The sequence below is a fragment of the Pantherophis guttatus genome, chromosome 9 (genome assembly GCF_059756535.1).
Source record: "Pantherophis guttatus breed Tessera chromosome 9, ASM5975653v1, whole genome shotgun sequence".
Taxonomy (NCBI): Eukaryota; Metazoa; Chordata; class Lepidosauria; order Squamata; family Colubridae; genus Pantherophis; species Pantherophis guttatus.
In genome coordinates this window covers 24,415,597-24,440,390 of record NC_142071.1, presented here as the reverse complement: position 1 = coordinate 24,440,390, position 24,794 = coordinate 24,415,597, and the positions used below count along the sequence as shown (strand labels likewise).

Here is a 24,794-nt window from a genome sequence, read left to right as displayed (position 1 = left end):
TCTCTTCTCTTCTCTTCTCTTCTCTTCTCTTCTCTTCTCTTCTCTTCTCTTCTCCTTCCTTCCTTCTTTCCTTCTTTCTTTCTTTCCTATCAATTCTATTTCTTTTCCTGACCTACCTACCTACCTTCCTTCCTTCCTTCCTTCCTTCCTTTCTTTCTTTCTTTCTTTCTTTCTTTCTTTCTTTCTTTCTTTCTTTCTTTCTTTCTTTCTTTCTTTCTTTTTTTCTTTCCTATCAACTCTATTTCTTTTCCTGACCTTTTGATTTCTCTTCTCTTCTCTTCTCTTCTCTTCTCTTCTCTTCTCTTCTCTTCTCTTCTCCTTCCTTCCTTCTTTCCTTCTTTCCTATCAACTCTATTTCTTTTCCGGATCTTTCTTTCTTTCTTTCTTTCTTTCTTTCTTTCTTTCTTTCTTTCTTTCTTTCTTTCTTTCTTTCTTTCTTTCTTTCCTATCAACTCTATTTCTTTTCCTGACCTTTTGGTTTCTCTTCTCTTCTCTTCTCTTCTCTTCTCTTCTCTTCTCTTCTCTTCTCTTCTCCTCTCCTCTCCTCTCCTCTCCTCTCCTCTCCTCTCCTCTCCTCTTCTTTCTCTTCTCTTCTCTTCTCTTCTCTTCTCTTCTCTTCTCTTCTCCTCTCCTCTCCTCTCCTCCCCTCCCCTCCCCTCCCCTCCCCTCTCCCTTCTCTTCTCTTCTCTTCTCTTCTCTTCTCTTCTCTTCTCTTCTCTTCTCTTCTCTTCTCTTCTCTTCTCTTCTCTTCTCTTCTCTTCCCTTCCCTTCCCTTCCCTTCCCTTCCCTTCCCTTCCATTCCATTCCATTCTATTCTATTCCTGACAGTAATAACAATGAACCAGTGGAACACCTCGCCTTTAGAAGTTGTGGATGCTCCAACACTGAAAGCTTTTAAGAAGAGATTGGACAACTGTTTGTCTTAAATGGTACAGGGTCTCCTGCTTGAGCGGGGAAGGGGGGTGGACTAGAAGACCTCCAAGGTTCCTTCTGTGAGAAACAGACTCCCCTAGTCAGAAATTTGACAGAGTCATAAAGTGAAGCAGCAAGCAGTTTATTGCATGTATAATACGTTCTTGCAAGAGCAGATGGCTAACAGGTAAACACATTTCTTCAGTTTTTTTATTCCCCCCACTCGAACCACAAATCCCTCCCTGCAGCCCCCCTTGACAAAGACCACAGGGTTGCAATCTTCCCAGAAAACCTGCCTCTCCATGAATTTCCCCACGCTTAATCTGTTTCCCCACCTTTTGCCCTTTTTCCAGACTACCTTTTGTCCTTTTTTAATTTATTTCTTAACCTCTATTTCTTGTTTCCTTACAATCCTTGCAGCATAAGCGTAATAAATTGAGGCAAGCGGTTAATTATATATAACTAGGCTGGGTGGTTAAAACTGTTAACTTGTCCAAGCTGACTCGTTTATTATCGGAATAGCAGACCCTTCCTGTTTTCCAGTCTTAGACTTTTTACCCTTAGGGTCCCAATGTCCTACTGAACTTTTAAACCCATGTCTCTCAAATATTGCTTTCTTGGGAAAAACCAACCATCGGTTTCTTCCACTTCCAACTCTGTTATTCTGTTAAACAAACTTGGCTTCTGTTGAATCTATCAAAGACCTGAGCCCTGGTAGCGCAGCAGACTAAAGCACTGTTATTAACATCAGCTGCCTGCAATTACTGCAAGTTCAAATCTCACCAGGCTCAAGGCTGACTCAGCCTTCCATCCTTTCAAAGGTAGGTGAAATGAGGACCCAGATTGTGGGGGCAATAAGCTGACTTTGTATAAATATACAAAAGTATGAAGGCTATTGCTTAACGCATTGTAAGCCGCCCTGAGTCTTCGGAGAAGGGCGGCATATAAATCAAATTAAAAAAAAAAAAAGAGGGTTTAACATTGCAAGGCAGAAGGATTTGGAGGTCTCATCGGTGGGTTCCAACTTGGAAAACTTTTAGATTTAGTCTTGTTCGCCCAACAACTGTAGCGTTTTTACTTATTTCAATGTCTTGGCCACTATAGTATTAGAATCAGTAGGATTTCTGTCGCTGGCCACACGTTGCCCTTGCGGTCTAAACAAACCCAAGACTGAGTTATATTGTTCTGTGTGTGGTGATAATTTACATGCAGTTGTGCCTCTACTATTGTCTAACAAAAGCCTTGGTACTACAGAGCCTTGGTACTACAGTGGTTTAAAGCACCCTGTTATTAACACAGCTGCCTGCATTTTACTGCTGGTTCGAATCTCTCCAAGGCTCTAGGTTGACTCAGCCTTCCATCCTTTCTAAGGTAGGTTAAATGAGGACCCAGTTTGTGGGGGCAATAAGCTGACTTTGTATAAATATACAAAAGGATGAAGGCTATTGCTTAACGCACTGTAAGCCGCCCTGAGTCTCCGGAGAAGGGCGGCATATAAATCAAATTAAAAAAAAAGAAAAAGAAAAAAAGCCGAATCTCTTTTGAAGGAGAGCTGGTTCTTTCAGACTTGTAACCTGCTGACATCAATAAACTGGCTAAGTTGTTAACTGCAGTGATTTCCATAAGAAGGCAAAACATGTCCTAACCTTGACTGATGATATTATGAAGTTTTCTATTCCTTATTTATTTATTTGTTAGGGTTTTTTTTTTAACAGAATAAGAGAATAACAGAGTTGGAAGGGACCTGAGAGGTCTTCTAGTCCAACTTCCTGCTCAAGCAGGAAACCCTATATAATTTCAGACAAATGGTTTTCCAATCACTTCTTAAAAACTTCCAGCTTTGGAGCATTCACAACTTCTGGAGGCAAGTCGTTCCACTGATTAATTGTTCTAACTGTCAGGAAATTTCTTCTTAGTTCAAAGTCTTAGTTCAATTTATTTATATGTTCTTTTTATGTTTCATTTTAACCATTTCCTCCTTTTTTTCCTTTAATGTTCACATTTTAGTGTATATAGACTGATACACTGCTTTCAGTTGATAATTTCTGATATATTTCTATCTTGTTGGTCATTGATAATAAGCAAAAGGACGGATGGAAGGATGGATGGATAGTCTAGAAAAAAGGGAGAAATATAATAGTCTTCCTTCCTTCCTTCCTTCCTTCCTTCCTTCCTTCCTTCCTTCCTTCCTTCCTTCCTTCCTTCCTTCCTTCCTTCCTTCTCATTTAGTATTTTGACTTGGAAGGAATACAATATTGTTGAGGTTACTAATAGCTTAATTTTTAGCTTCTTTCTATATTTTTTTTTTAAAAAAACCTTCAGTCCTTCAGGAGAAAAGCATGAGAAGAAAAAGGAAGGAAGGAAGGAAGGAAGGAAAGAAAGAGAAAGAAAGAAAGAGAAAGAAAGAAAGAAAGAAAGAAAGAAAGAGAAAGAAAGAAAGAAAGAAAGAAAGAAAGAAAGAAGGAAGGAAAGAAGGAAGAAAGGAGGGAAAGAAAAAAGGAAGGAAGGAAGGAAAGAAAGAAGGAAGGAGAGAGGGAGGGAAGAAAAGAAGGAAGGAAGGAAAGAAGGAAGGAAGGAAGAAGGAAGGAAAGAAGGAAGGAAGGAAAGAAAAAAGGAAGGAAGGAAGGAAGGAAGGAAGGAAGGAAGGAAGGAAGGAAGGAAGGAAGGAAGGAAAGGGTTTTAATACTGCAATTGTCATGACTGCGAGATAATGAATAAAATATATTGTGTAAAACTCTTAAGGGATATTTGAGAGAGAATTAGTGCACCTTTTCAGCTGAAAGAGCTAGAAATCGGAGTTGCACAGTTGTGCCTCCAAATGCAAAAAAGAAATGCATATGTGGCAGTGATTGAGTCGGGCACACATTGCAATGCGGTCTGTTTTACAAATCAGTAGGGAAATGTAACTGTCACCCTCCCGCCCCCCACCCTTTAATAACTCCTTGCTGTAATTTCTCAGATAAGCTTGGGGAGACAAAGATGATTGCCAGGTGTCCAGTAATTTGGCGTTTCTGGAAATCTAAAGGTTGCAAAGGATGGATGGATGTTGTTAGCGATTGTCATGGTAACCGAGCACTAGCTCTTAAATGCGACCATGTAGCTGTCCCACAGATCTATCTTATTCCCTCTGTATTTATTCCTGGCTCGCTTTGTGTTGTTGTCTGTTCTTGGTTATCATCTTCCTTTCCCCAAGTGTTAAAGAGGCTTATTCAGAGAAATCAGAATTACAGTGGCAGAATTGCCAGGATTTGATACACGTTTCTCCAGACAATCTTTAATGATAACCTGTTGCCAGGTGTTCATACCAAAGCAAAGCACAGAGTCTCATCCAAAAAAATTTATATTGCACTGCACTGATTTTCTCTCTCTCTCTCTCTCTCTCTCTCTCTCTCTCTCTCTGTCTCTGTCTCTGTCTCTGTCTCTGTCTCTCTGTCTCTCTCTCTCCCACTGTTTTTAAAACCGCCCTCAAAAGCCACCTTTAAAATGGTGGGTTTTAATTGGAACATTTGAAATCGCCCCATCCTGTACTAGAATTAAATCAAGTATCTTGAAATCCTAGTGGACAACCATTTAAATAGGAGTCAGCCGTGTGCAGCAGCTGCCAAGAAAGCCAACACAGTTCTAGGCTGCATAAACAGAGGGATAGAATCAAGATCACGTGAAGTGTTAATACCACTTTATAAGGCCTTGGTAAGGCCACACTTGGAATACGGCATCCAGTTTTGGTCACCACGATGTAGAAAAGATGTTGAGACTCTAGAAAAAGTGCAGAGAAGAGCAACAAAGAGGATTAGGGGACTGGAGCCTAAAACATAGGAAGAACGGTTGCAGGAACTGGGTATGTCTAGTTTAATGAAAAGAAGGACCAGGGGAGACAGGATAGCAGTGTTCCAATATCTCAGGGGCTGCCACAAAGAAGAGGCAGTCAAGCGATTCTCCAAAGCACCTGAGGGAAGGACAAGAAGCAATGGGTGGAAACTAATCAAGGAGAGAAGCAACCTAGAACTAAGAAGAAATTTCCTGACAGTTAGAACAATTCATCAGTGGAAAAACTTGCCTCCAGAAGTTGTGAATGCTCCAACACTGGAAGTTTTTAAGAAGATGTTGGATAACCATTTGTCTGAAGTGGTGTAGCAGGGGGTTGGTCTAGAAGACCTCCAAGGTCCCTTCCAACTCTGTTCTTCTATTCTATTTGAAGTAGATGCAACTGGAATGAACACAGAACTTATTACTTCCCTATATAGATAAGTCCTCAATTTGCAACCATTTGCTTAGTGATGGTTCAAAGTTACAACGGCCCTGAAAAAAGTAACTTATGACCTGTTTTCACACTTATGACCGTTGCAGCATCTCCATGGTCACATGATAAAAAATTTGGACACTTGGCAACTGGTATGTATTTATCACTGTTGCAATGTCCTGGGGTCATGGGGTCCCCCTTTTGTGATGTCCTGACAAGCAAAGTCAATGGGAAAGCCAGATTCACTTAACAACCATGTTACTAACTTAGCAATTGCAGTGATTCACTGTGGCAACGGTGGCAAGAAATCTTGTAAAATGGGACAATACTCACTTAACAACTGTCTGGCTTAGCAATGGAAAATAATAAAGTAGAGTAGAGGAGTAGAGATAATAGAATAGAATAGAGTAGAGTAGAGTAGAGTAGAGTAGAGTAGAGTAGAGTAGAGTAGAATAGAATAGAATAGAATAGAATAGAATAGAATAGAATAGAATAGAACAGAATATTGGAATGAAGAGTAGAGTAGAGTAGAGTAGAGTAGAGTAGAGTAGAGTAGAGTAGAATAGAATAGAATAGAATAGAATAGAATAGAATAGAATAGAATAGAATAGAATAGAATAGAATAGACAAACCATGACCTGGATGAGTGAGAATCTCCGTAGACGCATGACTCAATGGATAACATCATCAGTTGGGTAATGAAACGTCTTCAAGAAAACAACCAGGCATACAGAGTATCACGGAGTCTCCTGTTGGGAACCAGAAGGAAACCTCGTTGCTTGGATGGCCTTGTAGAGCCATTTGTTAATCAGCGGCAGCAAGAAATGAACAAGTATTCTTAATAGCTACAAAGCAAATTTCTGTCTTTGATTCACTGATTGATTTCAAGATTCCAAGCTGCTCTTCAGGGTAATTGGGCCAGCCAGTGTGCACAGGAGATTTACGTATATTTCTTCCCTGTGTCACATTTGATCATTTCAGTTATTTGGGGGCCGGCCAGGGGTGAAATGCTCCCGGATCAGACCGGATCGCCCGATCCGGTAGCGATCTTGGCCGGTGGTTTCGTGATCCCGTAGCGATGGTGGGGTGAAGCTCCGCCCACCCGCCCGGGTGTCATTACTTCCGGGTTTTAACCAGGAAGTAATGTGTTTTTTATCTTCTGCACATGCGCAGAAGGTTTTGCACATGCACAGAAGGTCTGCGCACGGCACGTGCGCTTCCGAACCGGTAAGGAAGGTAAGTAGATTTCACCCCTGGGGCAGGTGTTTTACTGTTTGACAAAGCCACCATGGTAGCAGTGCTGAGGACCGTATTTTTCGGAGTATAAGAGGCACCTTTTCCCCCCATAAAAGAGGGTGAAAATTTAGGTGCGTCTTATACACCGAATGTAGCCCCGCCCACCCACTGGCCCCTACTCTTTGGCCTCTGCCTTACAGCACTTACCTCCTTGCAAACAAAGAGCAAGAAAAAGCAGTTGCTTTCAGCTTCAGCACAGCCTAATTAATACAAGTTGATTGGATCGGCCTCCGGACACTCAGCTGATTTGCTCTCAGCTGTTTTGTGCAGGGCTGTGCTGCAGGCAAGAAAATTGCTGGAGCAGATTTTTTTTTTTTCCCTTGTGCTAATCAAGCTATGCTGAAAATGAAACTGAAAGTAAAAGCAGGCTGTTTGCTGTTTGCTGCAACAAGGCAAAATTGCTCAGAGACACAGGCAGAGGGAGATTTCTTTTTCTTTGTTTCCTCACCAAAAAAGGTAGGTGCGTCTTATACTCTGGTGCGTCTTATACTCCTAAAAATGTGGTATATCTGAATGGGCATTCTGGCTAGAGGGCATTCTGGGAGTTGAAGTCCTGTTCTGTCCCCATACCCCCCACACACAAACAGCCAGCCAGGGGTTAAAGAAGTACTCACACAAGGTTCGTTATCAGGAACTTGGCAGCAATACGATAACCGTCTGCCAAGTGCTTTACTACAAGAAGAGGGAGTGTTCTTCCATCAGATAACACTAACGAATGCACACAGTTTTCAAAACAGTCCAGCTCAAACATGAAACCTTCAGCAGATTTGGCGTTGTACAAAGTGACTAGCCAGAAGTTAGCTTTGTCTGTCACAGAGTCTAAATGGCCACCACACTCTCTTATACAGCCTGTGGGGTGTGGTCCAGTGACTCAACTTAATCCCTGACACGCCTCCTCATCTGCTGCAAACGTTTATCTCGCCTTCGTTGGCGTGGATCCAGGAACGACTTATCACCCACATCGCTGTCATCAGAGACACCTGGCTCCTGGTCAATCTCCTCTCCCTCAGCAGACACCTGAGGCATTGCCAGAGAGGAGGGGCCTGGAGAGGGAGGCCTGGCTGGCTCCTCTCCTTCATGTTCGGAGCCTTCTTCCTCCGATAAGATAGGCTCGGAGGACGGAGCCACAACAAGTCCAGACATCTTAAAAGTTGCCAAACTGTGATACATTTTGCCTCTCCTGGTATGATTTCACCTACGGCGTTGGGCATTCTGTGCCATCCTGCTTCTTAAAGTGCGCAAGGCGATGCTGGCTATTGAGTGTGGCTATGTGGGTATATCATTATACCACTAAGTTGTGCACCACTAAGTATACCAATATAACACTAAGTTACACTGACACCCAGGGAGGAGGAGAGAGGGACTTCTTGATAGAATTTCCATATGTCACAACACGTTCAAAATCTAGAAATTTTCATGGCTGAATATAAAATGCGCAACCAGAAAAGGTAGCCTAGAGGTTTGGGCTTGGTTTTTGCACTGTTGCTATGGAAATAGTTTGTTAGTTGTGCAGTTTCTAGTTTTGTTTTTTTCCCCCCCAGCACTATATATTCCTCCACTTGAGTTTTTTAAATATGGGGATTTGGAAATGGGAAAACACAGGGGAAAAAGGAAACTTGAGCTGGGACCACTGGTCAGGAGTGAAATCCAGCAGGTTCTGACAGGTTCGGGAGAACTGGTAGCGGACATTTTGAGCAGTTCAGAGAACCGGCAAATACCACCTCTGGCTGGCCCCCAGAATGGGGTGGGAATGGAGATTTTGCAGTATCCTTCCCCTGGAGTGGGGAGGAAATGGAAATTTTTCAGCATCTTTCCCCTGGAGTGGGGTGGGAATGGGGATTTTGCAGTATCCTTCCCCTGGAGTGGGGAGGAAAAGGGGATTTTGCAGCATCCTTCCCCTGGAGTGGGGTGGGAGTGGAGATTTTGCAATATCCTTCCCCTGGAGTTGGAAGGAAATGGGGATTTTGCAGTATCCTTCATGACCACAGAGACGTCTTCAGACAGCGCTGGCTCTTCGACTTTGAAACAGAGATGAGCACCGCCCCCTAGAGTCAGGAACGACTAGCACACATGTACGAGGGGGAACCTTTACCTTTTTATAGATACGGATAGACGTAGAGATAGAAGGAGAAGTAAAGGGAGATAGAGGGAGACATGCATTTCTCTTTGCTAATTCCCTATAAGAAGGGGTTTCTGGGCTCCTTTGGTAACATCCAGGAATGTGGTTCAATCCCCAAGCCATCCTGCTGTGGTTAGTACATTCCAAGGACTTGCAGCATCCCCAGCCTGTTCTGACGACAGAGAGGGAAACTGTAGGATTCTGCTGTGCAGCAGACTATCTGGATTAAATTGCCTCCTTCTTTCTCTCTCCCTCTCCCTCCCTCTCTCCCCCCTCCCACTCTCTCCTCTTTCCTCTCCCTCCCTCTCTCCCTCTCCTTCTCCCTTTCCTTCTCCTTTGCACAATGTACCTAGGCTGTAAGGATAAAACAGATCAGGTCTCTCATTAACAGCAGCATTATTATTTTTTTTTCCACAGGTTCTCTCTGGTTTAATGCTCTGGATCACCCTCCAGTTCCCCTTTCTTGCCCCCACTCCATAAAATATGCATCCTTTGCTTGCCTTGAATATGAACCTTATTAACCTGAGATATATCCCGGATTGGCAACTTGGGAGCCTTTAATAACTTTTTAGTCTGCTGTCTCAGTGCTTAACACTGCAGCATTTTAAATCTCTCTCTCTCTCTCTCTCTCTCTCTCTCTCTCTCTCTCTCTCTCTCTCTCTCTTTCTCCTTTCCTCCCTTTCTTTCTCTCTCTCCTTCCTTCCTTTCCTCCCTTTCTTTCTCTCTCTCCTTCCTTCCTTCCCTCCCTCTCTTTCTCTCTCTCCCTTCTGCCTCTCTCTTTCTCTCTCTCCCTCCTTCCCTCTCTCTCTTTCTCTCCCTCCCTCTTTCTTTCTCTCCCTTCCTCTTTCGCTCTCTCCCTCCCTCTTTCCCTCCCTCCCTCTCTATCTCTCTCCTTCCCTCCCTCTTTCCCTCCCTCCCTCTCTCTTTCTCTCTCTCCCTCCCTCTTTCTCCGCCTCCCTCTATCTTTCTTTCCCTCCCTTCCTCTTTCTCTCTCTCTCCCTCCCTTTCTCTCTCCCTCCCTCTTTCCCTCCCTCCCTCTCTCTCTATTTCTCTCTCCTTCCCTCCCTCTTTCCCTCCCTCCCTCCCTCTCTCTCTCCCTCCCTCTTTCTCTCCCTCCCTCTTTCTTTCTTTCCCTCCCTTCCTCTTTCTCTCTCTCCCTCCCTCTTTCTATCTCTCCCTTCTGCCTCTCTCTTTCTCTCCCTCCCTCCCTCCCTCTTTCCCTCCCTCTTCCTCTCCCTCCCTCTTTCTTTCTTTCCCTCCCTTCCTCTTTCTCTCTTTCCCTCCCTCCTTTTCTCTCCCCCTCCCTCTTTCTCTCCCTCCCTCCCTCCCTCTCTCTTTCTCTCTCTCCCTCATTCTTTCTCTGTCTCTTCCTCCCTCCCTCCCTCTCTCTCTCCCTCCCTCTTTCTTTCCCTCCCTTCCTCTTTCTCTCTTTCCCTCCCTCCTTTTCTCTCCCCCTCCCTCTTTCTCTCCCTCCCTCCCTCCCTCTCTCTTTCTCTCTCTCCCTCATTCTTTCCCTCCCTCCCTCTCTCTCTCTCTCTCTTCCTCCCTCCCTCCCTCTCTCTCTCCCTCCCTCTTTAAGTACCTTTTAACTATATTTCAGCAATCTACCTTGTCTCAGGTGGCTCAGGAACACTTGTTGCTGGAAATTATGTTTTCCTTGGTAACATCTCTGCATCATTGTGACATGTTTAACATTTCAAAATGGTTTTTGTATGAGGCTGGTTTTTTTTTTTTTAAAGGGAGCCTGAACATAAATTCCAGGTATTCTCCCACTGCCCTAGCCAGTTGCATCCCAGAATAAGTGCGGTGGAATAATTCAACCGAAGCAAGCCACCAATGACAGTACAGCCTGAAGAGTTGAGAATCACATTTTTTTCTTCTTTCTTTCTTTTTCTTTTTTCTTTTTTTTTAAAAAAGCTTGCTTTAATTGCTTTTTTCCTGGGCTTGGAATATTTATAGGGTAGGAGATTGCCAAGTTATTTATTAGATGGAGAATCTGGGGATAGACTAATATAAATCACTTAGGCTGGTATTGAATATACCCGACACTCAGTAATTTAAAAAGCTTTAATAAAAATGCTAAAATATGAGACTTGTCGGATGGCTGTAATGAGACTCGGTTATCATGTTTTTATCAACGATTTTTGGCTGTTGTACTTTTATAGTTTGAACAAAGACCGAAAATGTAGGCGGGGCCTCCGCAACCCCGAGATGCCAAAAACCTTGGATATGTGGGACTGCAAGATTCCTACAAGTGGGGCAGGCAGACAACTCTGACACATTCCCATAATGAAGCTCTTGGTACCTTCTAAGATGTTGTCGGGAATCCAAATGTTTTGTTTTGTATCTGAGGTGGTTGAGTGTTGAGTTACTCCTCCAGGGAGTGTCTAAACATTTTACTTTTCAAAAGGAGCATGAAACCATATCTTCTTCCTACCCTTGGTCAACAAGGACTGTTGTTCTATGGGCCAATACCCAAGCTATGCTTCATCTCCATTCATTTAATGACTGTTTGAATTTAGCATGGCATTGATCACCAGTCCTCACACAACAGTCAGGCACAAGGCAACTGACATGTCCTGGGTCATATGATCACAAGGTCCTTCCTTCCTTCCTTCCTTCCTTCCTTCCTTCCTTCCTTCCTTCCTTCCTTCCTTCCTTCCTTCCTTCCTTCCTTCCTTCCTTCCTTCCCAAATGTGTTTTTCCCAAAAGGCAACTGGACAGTCTTTGCTTTTGCTTGGAGACATTTCGCTTCTCATCCAAGAAGCTTCTTCGGTTCTGAACTCAGAAAGGTCACAACTGAAGAAGCTTCTTGGATGAGGAGTGAAACGTCTTCAAAGATAAACAAAATAAGTCCAGTTGCCTTTCGAAAAAGGACCTCTGGGACAAGCATGATCTGGATGATTAAGAATCTCCATAGACCTTCCCTCCCTCCCTCTGCTTGCTTTCTTTCTTTCTTTCTTTCTTTCTTTCTTTCTTTCTTTCTTTCTTTCTTTCTTTCTTTCTTTCTTTCTTTCTTTCCTTCCTTCCTTCCTTCCTTCCTTCCTTCCTTCCTTCCTCCCTCCCTCCCTCCCTCTCTCCCTTCCCTTCCCTTCCCTTCCCTTCCCTTCCCTTCCTTCCTTTCCTTTCTTCCATCCATCCATCCATCCATCCATCCATCCATCCATCCATCCTTCCATCATTACATTCATGCATTTGGTACTAAAAGCTCAGGGGGAAAAAATGATGAACTCCAACTATTATGCTAGGCAAGCCAAATTGCTCCCGAGCAACCAGCTGATTTAGAGATGCTACATAGTTTGCTATGGCTTCCTCTCCTACCAGTATCTTGTGATCAGCAGGAATCCTGTTCTAGGAGAGAGCAGGAACAGGTGGAAGGGGGAAGAGAGAGAGGGAGAGAAACTACAGAGTGGTTGCCAAGCAACTATCCATATCTGTTTTCATTGATTCTTTTTCCTCCCCCTAAGGTGACAGCAAATTTTGTTGACTGGAGGCCACACTTTATTTTATCTTGATTAAATCTTTCAGGGCTGCAGGGACATATCCAGTGACATAGCGATGTCACCATGGAGGCAGCGATGAATATTTTCATCCTAAATCTATTTGAACGGTGTACAGAAATTGGATAAGTGGTACCAAGGAAAGATGGAAACTCATCTTATGCGAGGATGGATAAAAAAGTCTGTTAAAAGAAACAGACTGTCTGACCCTGGTTGGTAGTCACTAGCCAGGGTCGAAGAGGCAAAATGAATAAATTTGCAAAATCAGGGGGGAAAGGAGATTATCAAACCCAGCTCCTTGCTTAGGACAAAAATCTGAACTGCTCTGTTTTCTCGAAAATAAGACCCAACCCTAGCATGATTTTTCAGGATGCTCGTAATATAAGCCCTTCCCCCAAAATAAACCCCAGTTATCAGCCAGATGGATGCATTTAGTACCATAAAGGTAAAGGTTCCCTTCACATATGTGTGCTAGTCGTTCCTGACTCTAGGGGGTGGTGCTCATCTCCATTTCAAAGCCAAAGAGCCAGCACTGTCCGAAGACATCTCCGTGGTCATGTGGCCGGCATGACTAAACGCCAAAGGCGCATGGAACGCTGTTACCTTCCTACCAAAGGTGGTCCCTATTTTTTTCTACTTGAATTTTTTACGTGCTTTCGAACTGCTAGGTTGGCAGAAGCTGGGACAAGTAACGGGAGTTCACCCTGTTACGCGGCACTAGGGATTTGAACTGCTGAACTGCCGACCTTTCGATTGACAAGCTCAGAGTCTTAGCCACTGAGCCACCACATCCCATTTAGTACCATATTTTCTCCAAAATAAGACCTAACCAGAAAATAAGCCCTAATGCGTCTTTTGGAGCAAAAAATAATATAAGACCGGGTCTTATTTTGGGGGAAACACAGTCATATATCCTAGGTAGATGGCTGTTCATATTTTGCTTGAACACAAGTCATAACAGAGAGCTCACCAGAACCGTTGTAATATTTTTCATTGTTTTTTGCTATTAAGAAGATACTTTTTTTTTTTTTTATTTGATTTATATGCCGCCCTTCTCCGGAGACTCAGGGCGGCTTACAGTGCGTTAAGCAATAGCCTTCGTACTTTTTGTATATTTATACAAAGTCATCTTATTGCCCCCATAATCTGGGTCCTCAACCCACTTCCCCCCTGAAGATTCAACTGGAATCTACTTATAAGCTTATTATTCTGTCTCTTGATGTGGATCATCTGAAATTAAAGAGTGCCGCTTAATAGTTTTGCAGAAATGGATATTTTTGCAGGACCAGTTGGCTTTCTCCTGCCTTGGTATATGCCTAAAGTGAACATCACAATCGATCCTTGTTATATTTTGGTGTCTTTAATCCTCTGTGCCAGTTACCAAGATTCACAACCATTGATTAAACCATCTTGCAGAAAAGAATGTGATGAAGTCATGATGTCTGCATTGAGGCTTAGTCGATATGCATGTTCCCTTGCGTACATGGCTAACAAGAAAGAAAGACAGAAAGAAAATTGTGTGGAGGCCCACGTTGGTTTTAATACAGTTCATAAATTAGAAAGGGAACACAAATGAGGTGCTATATTTCGGAAGGTAAGTATCTGGGGAAGATATTCTATGGAGAATTGTATAAGCACCTCGAAACAAAATTGGTTTACTTCCTGGGTAGAGAAAGCAGTGAGAAAAAGCTATAAATACACAAGCTGAGAGATGCTCTGGAAACAATCATTATAAACCACTGGAGCACAGCTTGAGTGGCTTGTGATGTCACTGGAATCATGGTGTGTATTTATATCCTCACAATTCATAATAATTTGTTCTCATTCCCTATCATCTGTCTTCACAAAATACAGCATAGGCAAGGGGAACAATCCTCAATAGAATGGGATTTGATCTGACGTGATATAAAGTGTTAACTAAGTAGGGCATTGCAGATTGAAATCCCGTGTAAGGTCAGCATGGAAAACAGCCATGCACTTAACATCTACCTAGTTTAACCCCAAGAATGCCTGATGAGAGCACTATAGAAATAGAATAACAGAGTTGGAAGGGACCTTGGAGGTCTTCTAGTCCAACCCCCTGCCCAGGCAGGAAACCCTACACCACTTCAGACAAATGGTTATCCAACATCTTCTTAAAAGACGCTTTCTCAGGTAAATAGAACAGCGAGGAAGGAGAACAGCTGTGCCGCGCTATTTAGATTCGCTAGGATATAAATCACGCGGCACAGCTGATCATTGGAAATACCAGTTCGGACCAAACGGTAGCTTTTTTTTTTTTTTTTTTACTACCGGTTCTCCCGAACCGGTGCGAACCGGAAGGATTTCACCACTGATCGTTCCTGTTTATTTATTTATTTGGAGCATCTGGATATTTCAAAACTACCTCTTTTCTTCTTTTCTTCTTGCTTTCCACTGGTTAACCACCTCAATAAAGTCATTGGATTCGAAATGGGAGTCCGGCGGGGGGAAAAAAATAGAACATTGTGTGATTCAGGTCCCAGTGGATTGTTCTTTCAAGTAGCAATTTTAAAAGAGGCATAGAGTTGACAATCAAACAAAACATGAGCAATATCTTTGATACTTGGAGTGAAATGTAGAGGACATTGTTTTCTGGGACTGGGGTGTAATGTCCCTTAAAAACAGGGATTCCTGCATGTTTCATAATGGATGTTTCTAGAGAGCAGTTAACTTTGTTAACGCACCACTTCAAACCTGGTTTGTTCTTATTCTCGTCAGTAAGAAGGATGGTATTTTTCACCTTTGCTCTTGTAATCCATATCTACAGTAGGTATCTGGAGTTGAAGTCCCATGGATGAACCTCGGTTTAAGTCCAGAGACAACCCTTTCCCTGTCCTTGAACTATCTCTCGCTTTCCTTTTTTTCTTTGCTGTTTTGATACGAAATGCATTATCAAGGCCACAATAACTACCATAGCAACCAATTTTGAAGGCATAAACATGGGATTATGATTCAGGGGAAGAATAAACAACAAAGACAGAGAAGAATTCCTGAAGAACATCTTTTCAAGCCAGTGTCTTTTATATTAAAAATAAAAAGAGGGTGGGGGGGGGAGAGGAAGGGAGAAATAGTGATATAGAAAAAAAGATATATAGATTGAGAAAGGCTGAATCATTTTTCCCCGTAGATGGTTCTTCTAGTTTTTGAAAGGTATCAGCTGCCCTTCAGATCTGCTAGGCGTTAGATTGCCTAGAGCAGAGTAACAGACCGAAGAGTAAAGAGTCTTTTTAAAAATATATATATATATTTCAAAATGTTTCGAATTCTTTCCCATGAAAGGCAAAGGATATCATTACAGTAGTGGCCAAAATTGTGGAAACCTTTTTAGAAAAGTGTATTTTTGAGGTTTGGTGGCTAATAACACCACTTTCCTTTTTGGAGTTTCAAGATAATCCTATTCCACTGCTGGAATGGCCTGGGAATAGCCCAGACCTTCTTAACCCAATGGAAAATCTATGGAGCCGACTAAAGAAACTTGTTAGTCAGAAGCAACCCAGCAATAAAACCCAGTTAATAGAAGCAAACCTTCAATCTTGGTTTCACATTATAACAGCTGCAGAACTCAAAGACTTGGTTCACTCCCTGGGAAGACGCTGTAAGGCTGTAATTCATGCTAAAGGTTACCCAACTAAATATTAACTGACATGGTAATCATTTTTGTATATCTTGTTTTTTCTACGGTGATCATTTTTGTATATCTCGTTTTTTCTACATGTTTCACTTTTCTTCTTTATAGTGTAACTGCTATTCTCATAGCAAATCCTCCATAAAAGTTACTGCATCACATTCTTGATTAAATTATCTTTCCATTGATATGTAAATTTATGGTACTACTCCCCCCCCCAAAAAAGTGGTGTTATTAGCTAGTTTTAGAAAATTCACTTTTCCCAAAAGGTTTCCACAATTTTGGCCACTACTGTAGCATGGAAGGCTGAAGAAAAAAAAATAAGAATAGAAGTATGATTGGTCACACAAGGAATTTGTCTCCGGTGCATAAGCTCTCAGTGTACATACAAGCAGCAAGTGATAAATAGCTTCCCACCGACCAGTGCGCTCCCACAGAGAGGGACTCCTCGGGGTGCCGTCAGCCAGGCAATGTTGGCTGGCGACCCCCAGGGGGAGGGCCTTCTCTGTGGCAGCTCCTGCCCTCTGGAACGATTTGACCCCGGAGATACGAAGGATATCGGATCTCCGGGCCTTTCGCCGTGCCCTAAAAACTTTTCTTTTCCATCAAGCAGGACTGGCGTGAAACCCACCCACCCCCCTGTTTTTTTTAGCTTTATTTTAGCTTTTTTTTTTTTTAGCTTTTTAAATTGTCAATGGGTTTTAGTTTGAATGTTTTAAATTTTGGGCCAAAGTCATATAATTCTTTTAAAAATTTTAAATTTTGTATTGGTATGTGTTTTAGTTCTGGCTGTGCACCACCCTGAGTCCACTAGGAAAAGGGCGGGATATAAATTGAATAAATAATAAATAAATCATCATCATCATCATCATCATCATCATCATCATAAAATACAATCATCATAAATCATAGTTAACAAAACTCAGTGATGGTCATGGGATACTAAATAAGCAAACAGCATCAATCATAATAGGATGCTAAACAAAAGAAATCAACATCAATCATGAGAGACAAACAACAAAGTTATAATCATAAGAAGCTAAGGAAATAGGTAATAGGAAAGATGAGAAGATGAGAAGGATAATAGGTAATACAGCTCTGCTAGGTGATTTGACATCCTAGGGCATGCCGCGTGCCAAAAGAAGAGGGGAGCACAGGGGGAGGGTCACACACATGCATGCTCACACTCATAATTCAATGGGCCCCGCCCCCCCGTGCATGTGCACGAGACCCCCCCCCCCCGTGCTTTTGGTATGTGATGGCACGGTGGGCACGGTAGGCCCATTTTTCGCCCTCCCCAGGCTCCAGAGGCTTTCTAGGAGACTGGGGAGGGCAAAAACAGCCTTCCCCACCCCTGGAGGCCAGAAACAGCCCATTTCCTGACTTCCGGAAGGCCCAAAAATCAGCTGGCTGGCACGTGCATGCACGCTTTAGCTGAGCTAGGGCAATGCTCGCATGCCCACAGATATGGCTCTGCGTGCCACCTGTATCATGCGTGCCATAGGCTCGCCATGACGGTCCTAGGGCATAGACAAGGTGATGGGAATTAATTGTTTAGCAGAACGATAGCATGGTGTGAAGTAAAAAAATTGCCTTTTTGTCTAGTTGTCTTGGCGTGCTATGCTAATAGAGGGAAATAGAAATAGAGGGAAATAATAAATAAAGCCGAAGAGGCGCAGTGGTTAGAGTGCAGTACTGCAGCTACTTCAGCTGACTGCTAGTTCAGCAGATCAGCGGATCAAATCTCACCGGCTCAAGGTTGACTCAGCCTTCCATCCTTCCGAGGTGGGTAAAATGAGGACCCAGATTGTTGAGGGCAAATATGCTATCTAGTATACTGTCGATTGTTGTAAGCCGCCCAGAGTCCTCGGAGAGTGGGCGACATAGAAATATGATGAATAAAAATAAAATAAATAAATAAAATAAAATAAATAGATGATAGAAATAATAAATAGAAATAAAGGGGAAAATGGAACAGAACTCAGCTTGTGACTTGACGTTTTCTTTGACAGTTATGTACATCGTATTTGTTTTCCAGAATCGAATAACAAAACATCCTGCCAGAGGTGGATGAATAGGAAAACCAGCTTCCATAAGGATAGGATAAAAATCTTGTCCTTGTGGACTCCCCACCCCCTCTCTCTCCCCTTCCCCACTGATAGTTTTATTCGTTTTGCTTTTAAAAAGGGCTTGTATCTTTTCAAAGAGTTTACACACACACACACACACACACACACAAATGATCGGTTTCTTTTATCCCCAATGGAAAATGAAGGGAAAGCCTCTTAAAAGCTCTTTTCTGCGATTTGCCAATAAAATGTACTACCAGCAATCCTTGACTTGCAATCATTCATTTAGTGACTGCTTGAAGTTACAACAACACAGGAAAAGGTGACAAATGACCACTTTTCACACTGTTGCAACATTGCTATGGTCATGAAGGATGAAAATTCAGATGCTTGGCAACTGGCTCCTATTTATGACAGTCGCAGTGTCCCGGGGTCATGCGATCCCTTTTTGTGACCTTCTGATTCACTTAACAACTGTGTTACTAACTTAACAAAGGCAGTGGCTCACTTCACTGCTGCGGCAAGAAAGGTCATAAAATGGGGGCAAAAGTCACTTAATATCTGTCTCACTTAGCAACACAAATTTTGGGTTCAATTGTCCTCGTGAATTGAGGACTACCTGCAGGTGACGGAATCTAAAATTCAGTGGATGGTTAGGCAACGTAACCTTTGGTTCTGAAACAAAACACCTTGTGAGTAATTAAACGGATTTGTTCCGCTGCACATTTATTTCAGAACTCAGCTTATTGATTGAAGAGCCCTGGCGGCCCAGTGGTTAGCAATATTTTATTTATTTATTTATTTATTTATTTATTTATTTATTTATTTATTTATTTATTTATTAATGGAACTTGTATGCCACCCTATCTCCAATGGACTCAGGGCGGCTCACAACAATTAAAACAAAGCTAAAATTAAATTAATTAAATTAATTAAAACTATTACTTAGTATGGGAAAAGTGGTATAGTTGGTTGAAAGATAGGAAAGAGATGAAGCAATAGGAAGTAAACAAAATGACCAAATATAGTATGATGGAAACAAAGAACAGACATAGGTCAACAAAGATCTATAGTAGATAGATGAAAAGGAACGACCAAATAAGGAAGAGTCAAAATACAAAAAGAAATGAATATTACAGTTGCGATAAACTGGACATGTATTGAAATTGGTGTTTATATGTTTTTACGTTTTGTACGTTTCATTGTTCTGTTTAGTTTGTACTTACAAATAAAAATTAAAAAAACAAAAACAAAGCAAACAAACCATTAAAACAGAAAATCCAGTTTAAAATTAACAAAAATTCAATAAAACCCAGTTAAAATTCTATTAAAACCCCCATCAGTCCAGGCCGGCCAGGTGAAATTGCCACGTTTTCAGGCCACGGAGGAAAGAGCGAAGGTCGCGGGCCACCGGGAGCTCCAGAGGGAGTTGATTCCAAAGGGTGGGTGTGCCCACAGAGAAAGCTCTCTCCCTGGGGGTAGACGCCCTGGGAACGCACAGGGCGATGGGAAGCTTTTGCTGGCTGCAGATGGTCCGCCATATATCCTGGGCCTAAGCCATGTAGGGCTTTATAGGTAATCACCAGCACCTTGAATCTCACCCGGAGGGCAACCAGCAACCAATGCAAGTCACGCCGGAGAGGTGTAACAATATAAGGTGCAATAGCAATAGCCCTTAAACTTATATACCGCTTCACAGTGCTTTACTGCCCTCTCTCAGCGGTTTACAGAGTCAGCCTCTTGCCCCCAACAATCTGGGTCCTCATTTTACCCACCTCGGAAGGATGGAAGGCTGAATCAGTCAAGATCAAACTCCTGGCTGTGGGCTGAATTAGCCTGCAATACTGCATTTTTACCACTGGGGAGGGAGGGAGGGAGACAAGGAGGAAAATAGCCATAGCGTACTGCATTCTGACCACTGTGCCACCACTGAAAGAAGGAAGGGAGGGAGGGAGGGAGGAAGGAACAGCAATAGACTTATATACCACTGAGAGAGTGCTTTCCTGCCCTCTCTCAGCGGTTTACAGAGTCAGCATCTTGCCCCCAACAATTTTGGTCCTCCTTTTACCGACCTCGGAAGGATGGAAGGCTGAGTCAACCTTGAGCCAGTCAAGATCAAACTACTGGCAGTGGGTAGAGTTAGCCTGCATTACAGCATTCTGACCCTGTGCCACCACAGAAAGAAGAGAGGGAGGGAGGAAAATAGCCATAGCATACTGCATTCTGACCACTGTGCCACCACTGGAAGAAGGGAGGGAGGGAAGGAGGGAGGGAAGAAGTAACAGCAATAGCACTTAGACTTATATACTGCTTCACTGTGCTTTACAGCCCTCTCTAAGCGGTTTACAGAGTCAGCCTATTGCCCCCAAACAATCTGGGTCCTCATTTTACCAACCTTGGAAGGATGGAAGGCTGAGTCAACATTTAGAATGCAGGCTAACACTGCTCACACTGCCAGGAGTCCAGTTCCTTCGATTCTGACCAGCTCAAGGTTGACTCGGCCTTCCATCCTTCCAAGGTCAATAAAATGAGGACCCAGATTGTTGGGGGGGAAATATGCTGACTCTGCAAACCACTTAGAGAGGGCTGAAAAGCACTGTGAAGCGGTATATAAATCTAAGTGCTATTGCTATTTTCCTTCCTTCCTTCCTTCCTTCCTTCCTTCCTTCCTTCCTTCCTTCCTTCCTTCCTTCCTTCCTTCCTTCCTTCCTTCCTTCCTTCCTTCCCAGTGGTCAGAATGCAGCATTGCAGGCTAATTCTGCCCACTGCCAGCAGTTCGATCCTGACCAGCTCAAGGTTGACTCAGTCTTCCATCCTTCTGAGGTCGGTAAAATGAGGACCCAGATTGTTGGGGGGAAAATATGCTGACTCTGCAAACCACTTAGAGAGGGCTCTAAAGCACCAAGAAGCGGTATGTAAGTCTATTGCCAGTGCTATTTTGGCAAGAAGCCCCGTCTTCTTCGTACGGAGTAGGTCAAGAAAAATGAACCTGCCGTCACTAACGTCAGCATAAAATGTGCAATGTACTGATGTCCTTCCCCGTTGTTTTGTTGCAGTTCCCCCTCAGATTATAAACATCTCATCAGACATCACCATCAACGAAGGCAGCAGTGTCACTCTCCTGTGCTTAGCCTTTGGGAGACCAGAACCGACAGTAACATGGAAGCATCTCTCCAGCAAAGGTAAGAGACAGCCTCCAAACAGGAAGACGGCTAGTCCGGGCCACCAGAATGAAATGCACATTGTGTAGAAGAGAAGAGAGAGAGGTGTGATATGAGAGAGAAGGAAAGTGTTGTGGTGCTTGAAACCTCATGCATTAATACAGGGCTGTCAAAATCGATTTCATTGAGGGCTGCATCAGGGTTGTGTTTGACTTTGGAGGACTGGGGTGGGTGTGGCCAGGGTGGTGGGCGTGGCCAGGCTGGGCGTAGCCATCTCAATGTCACTCGTGTCATGGGCACCTGTGGTGGACAAGGGCTAAGGCAGGACTTCCCTCAGACCCTCCCTCACTCTCATTATAATCTTCCTTCCTTCCTTCCTTCCTTCCTTCCTTCCTTCCTTCCTTCCTTCCTTCCTTCCTTCCTTCCTTCCTTCCTTCCTTCCTTCCTTCTACACTACCTTCCTGCCTGCCTGCCCGCCTGCCTGCCTGCCTTCTTTCCTGCGTTCCCATCTCCCATCTCCCTCCCTTTTTCCCATCCTCCCTGCCTCCCTCTTCTTTCTTTCTTTCTTTCTTTCTTTCTTTCTTTCTTTCTTTCTTTCTTTCTTTCTTTCTTTCTTTCTTTCTTTCTTCCTTCCTTCCTTCCTTCCTTCCTTCCTTCCTTCCTTTCTTTCTTTCTTTTTCTTCTTTCTTTCTTTCTTTCTTTTTCTTCATTTCTTCCTTCCCCTCTTTCCTTTTTTTTCCTTCCTTGCTTTCTTCCCATCATTCTTACTTTTCCTTTGTCTTTCCTCTTGTCCCTTTCTCCTTCCCCGTCCCTTCTTGGATGCTCAAATGCAAAAGGGGAAACGTTTCTCCGTTTGTTTTGTTTTTAGTTTGTTTTGATAGTCCTCTGCCAGCGATAACAGAGCCCGGGGTGGCAGCACACGGCAACCCCCTCACTCCATTTTCAGATGTGACAGTTTCCTGAAGCCCTCTGCCAGCAAAAACAGTGTGTGTGTGTGGGGGGGGGGGTACGCGTGGCTTCCCTAAGCTCTGTTTTCATGGGTAGAGGCACCACGAGCCAGTCCTTTGCTGTTTCCAAGCCAGCTCTAAGCACCCCACGGGCTGGATTTGACACCCCTGCATTCATATTTCCTTCCGCAAAGTTCTTTCCGCAAAGATCTTAAGACCTGGCTTTTTACTCAAATCACCTGATCTGGTTGGGTTTTTTTAGTTAACTGTGGGATTTTAAATGGGATTTTTAATGCTATTTAGTGATATTGTTTTTATTGTCATTTTGTACTTGTGAGCCGCCCCGAGTCCTTCGGGAGAAGGGCGGCATGTAAATTTTAATAAAATGAATAAATAAATATTTGGAAAGATATGCCTGGAGATCTTTCAAGATTCCAGACAGAGGACCTTCCATATGTTGCATTTGGGTTATTCCTGGATCAGATCTGATCTTGTTAATCTCACAAAGCTTTGATCAGGGGTGAAATTCAGCCGGTTCTATCCGGCTCGGGCGAACTGGTAGCGGTGGCTGTGGGAGGCTCCATCCACCCGTGCGGATGTCATGACAGTGCTTTTTTTGCGATGATTTTAAGCCTCTGTGCACATTTGTGAACTGGTAGGGAAGGTACCGTATTTTTCAGAGTATAAGATACTCCGGACTATAAAACACACCTACCTTTTTTGGTGAGGAAAACAAGAAAAAGAAATCTGCCTCTGCCTCCCAGCAATTTTGCCTCGTTGCAGCAAACAGCAAACAGCCTGCTTTACTTTCATTTTCGTTTTCAGCATAGCTTGATTAGCACAAGGAAAAAAAAATCTGCTCCCAGCAATTTACCTCCTTGCAGCAAGCAGCAGAGGCCCGTGCAGCAATAGGCCATGGCAATCCCTGCAGCCTGAAACAGCTGAGAGTCGGGAGGCCGATCCAATGGACAATCAACTAGTGCTAATTAGACTGTGCTGAAGCTGAAATGGGCTGTTTCTTCTTGCTGCTTGCTGCAAGGAGGTAAATTGCTGGGAGGCAGAGTCCAATGGGTGGGGGGCAGTGGGTAGGCAGAGCTACACTCAGTGTATAAGGTGCACCTAAATTTTCACCCCCTTTTGGGGGGGGAATGGTGCATCTTATAACCCGAAAAATACGGTAACTGAATTTCACCCCTGGCTTTGATGAAGCAAACTAGTTTCACAGATTTTTTTTTTTTTTTGCAAATATAGGTCTGTCGTTTATGCATTGGAACTTCACAGCGGGAAATTTCCACTGGAAGGGGCACCAGTGAGAGGCCGGTTTACCTTTTATTTTGTTTTTTTAATTGAGTACGATTTGGCTCAGAATTCTCCCCTGCATCACCTGCTTTGATTGTTTAGAAATGACTGGACAAATAATTGCAATAGCCTGTATGAAGGTCACATTGACAAGTAAACACTAATTCCTGCACTCTGCAGTTGTTGGAAAGGCTGATGGCTCTCAGCTCATAAGGTTCTCACAGCATGTCCAAGTTTGATGGTGGTACGAACGGTCCTAGATTAGTTAAAGGAATTGCAGGAAGGGTGGGGAATAAAACTAGATGTCAACTCGCAAAGCATCCCTGGCCTGCTCTCTAGTTGCCATAGGCCAGGGGGGATGGGAAATTGGTGAAACTGCACAGCAGCCAAAAACCGATGCACATTCCACGCTTATCTCCCTTAAGGCTGTATCCCAGGGATACCTACAGTAGTCAAAGGGGAGTGACCTCTACAACCCCGAAATTGCTCTGTTGGTGAATGTGATTGATGATACACCAGGGGGGAGTGGGGGGGAAACAGGGTCATAATTGGAGCGTAAATTACGTCAGGTCAGAGCTGGCTTCACTTGGGAATGTGCCGACATGAAGCTCCTAATGAATGACTGGATTTCTTTTGAAGCTTGGCCCAAGACTCATGATGTCAGGTTTCGATGTCGCCTCAAAAAAAATAAATTGCATTTCCAACCAAATAGTCTTTGAAGAAATCTTTCATTTTATTAAGCACGACAACCTGTCCCTGATTGTGGCATAGCCAACTCTGACTTCCTGACCCCAAACCTTCCCTTTCTGTTCCCCAATTCTCTGCGTCTCATTGGCCCTCTTCCCAAATCACTCTCCCCATATCTACTACTTCAGCTCCCAGGAATGTCCCCCCTCCCATCTCATCTCCTAGGGGATATTATCTTCAGGGAAAATAAGTAGGTGAAAAGTCAAGCGTCCTCTTGCCAGCTGCCCCCTCTTCTCCTTCTTATGTCAGCACTAGAGTAAATGCAGGTTGAAGTGCTGACACATGATTTAATTAGGGCATCCATCGGAACCCTGACATTAGTAGCAGATTGGGAATGTCCAGCCTGTGAGATGCTGGAGGAAGGAAGAGGGCACATCTTATTATTTGAATATTATATAGCATTTGTAAAGAGACACTGATAACTTCTGTTAATATGTCCAGCTTCTCAGAGTGATTGTGTCTTTGTCTTATTTATTTATTTATTGGTTCGATTTATATGCCGCCCTTCTCCGAAGACTCAGGGCGGCTTACAATGCGTTAAGCAATAGCCTTCATACTTTTTTTGTATATACCTGCTTAGTAGGGCTTTCGGCCCCCTCAAGCAGTGTTCTATTTTTTTTATACAAAGTCAGCTTATTTCACCCACAATCCGGGTCCTCATTTTACCTCAGAAGGATGGAAGGCTGAGTCAACCTTGAGCCTGGTGAGAATCTCCATAGACATCATATAATGAAGAATTTGGAGGCCGTGCCTTATAGTTTGAGATATAGTGGGCCGTTCTCGACCACCAGCTGGCGTGGCTTGGTGGGCATGGCAGGGGAAGGATATTGCAAAATCCCCATTCCCACCCCACTCCTG

At 43.4% G+C, this 24,794-nt stretch overlaps 1 protein-coding gene across 3 annotated transcripts in view; it reads left to right on the top strand.

Moving 5' to 3' along the window:
• LOC117668223 (opioid-binding protein/cell adhesion molecule homolog) overlaps positions 1-24,794 on the top strand; it is a 991,290-nt gene that overhangs the window by 845,928 nt on the left and 120,568 nt on the right. For all 3 annotated transcript variants that reach the window (XM_034421990.3, XM_060693563.2, XM_034421989.3), the window contains one exon: positions 20,839-20,964. In XM_034421990.3, the coding sequence (XP_034277881.1) occupies positions 20,839-20,964 (126 nt within the window). The remainder of the gene's footprint in view (positions 1-20,838; positions 20,965-24,794) is intronic.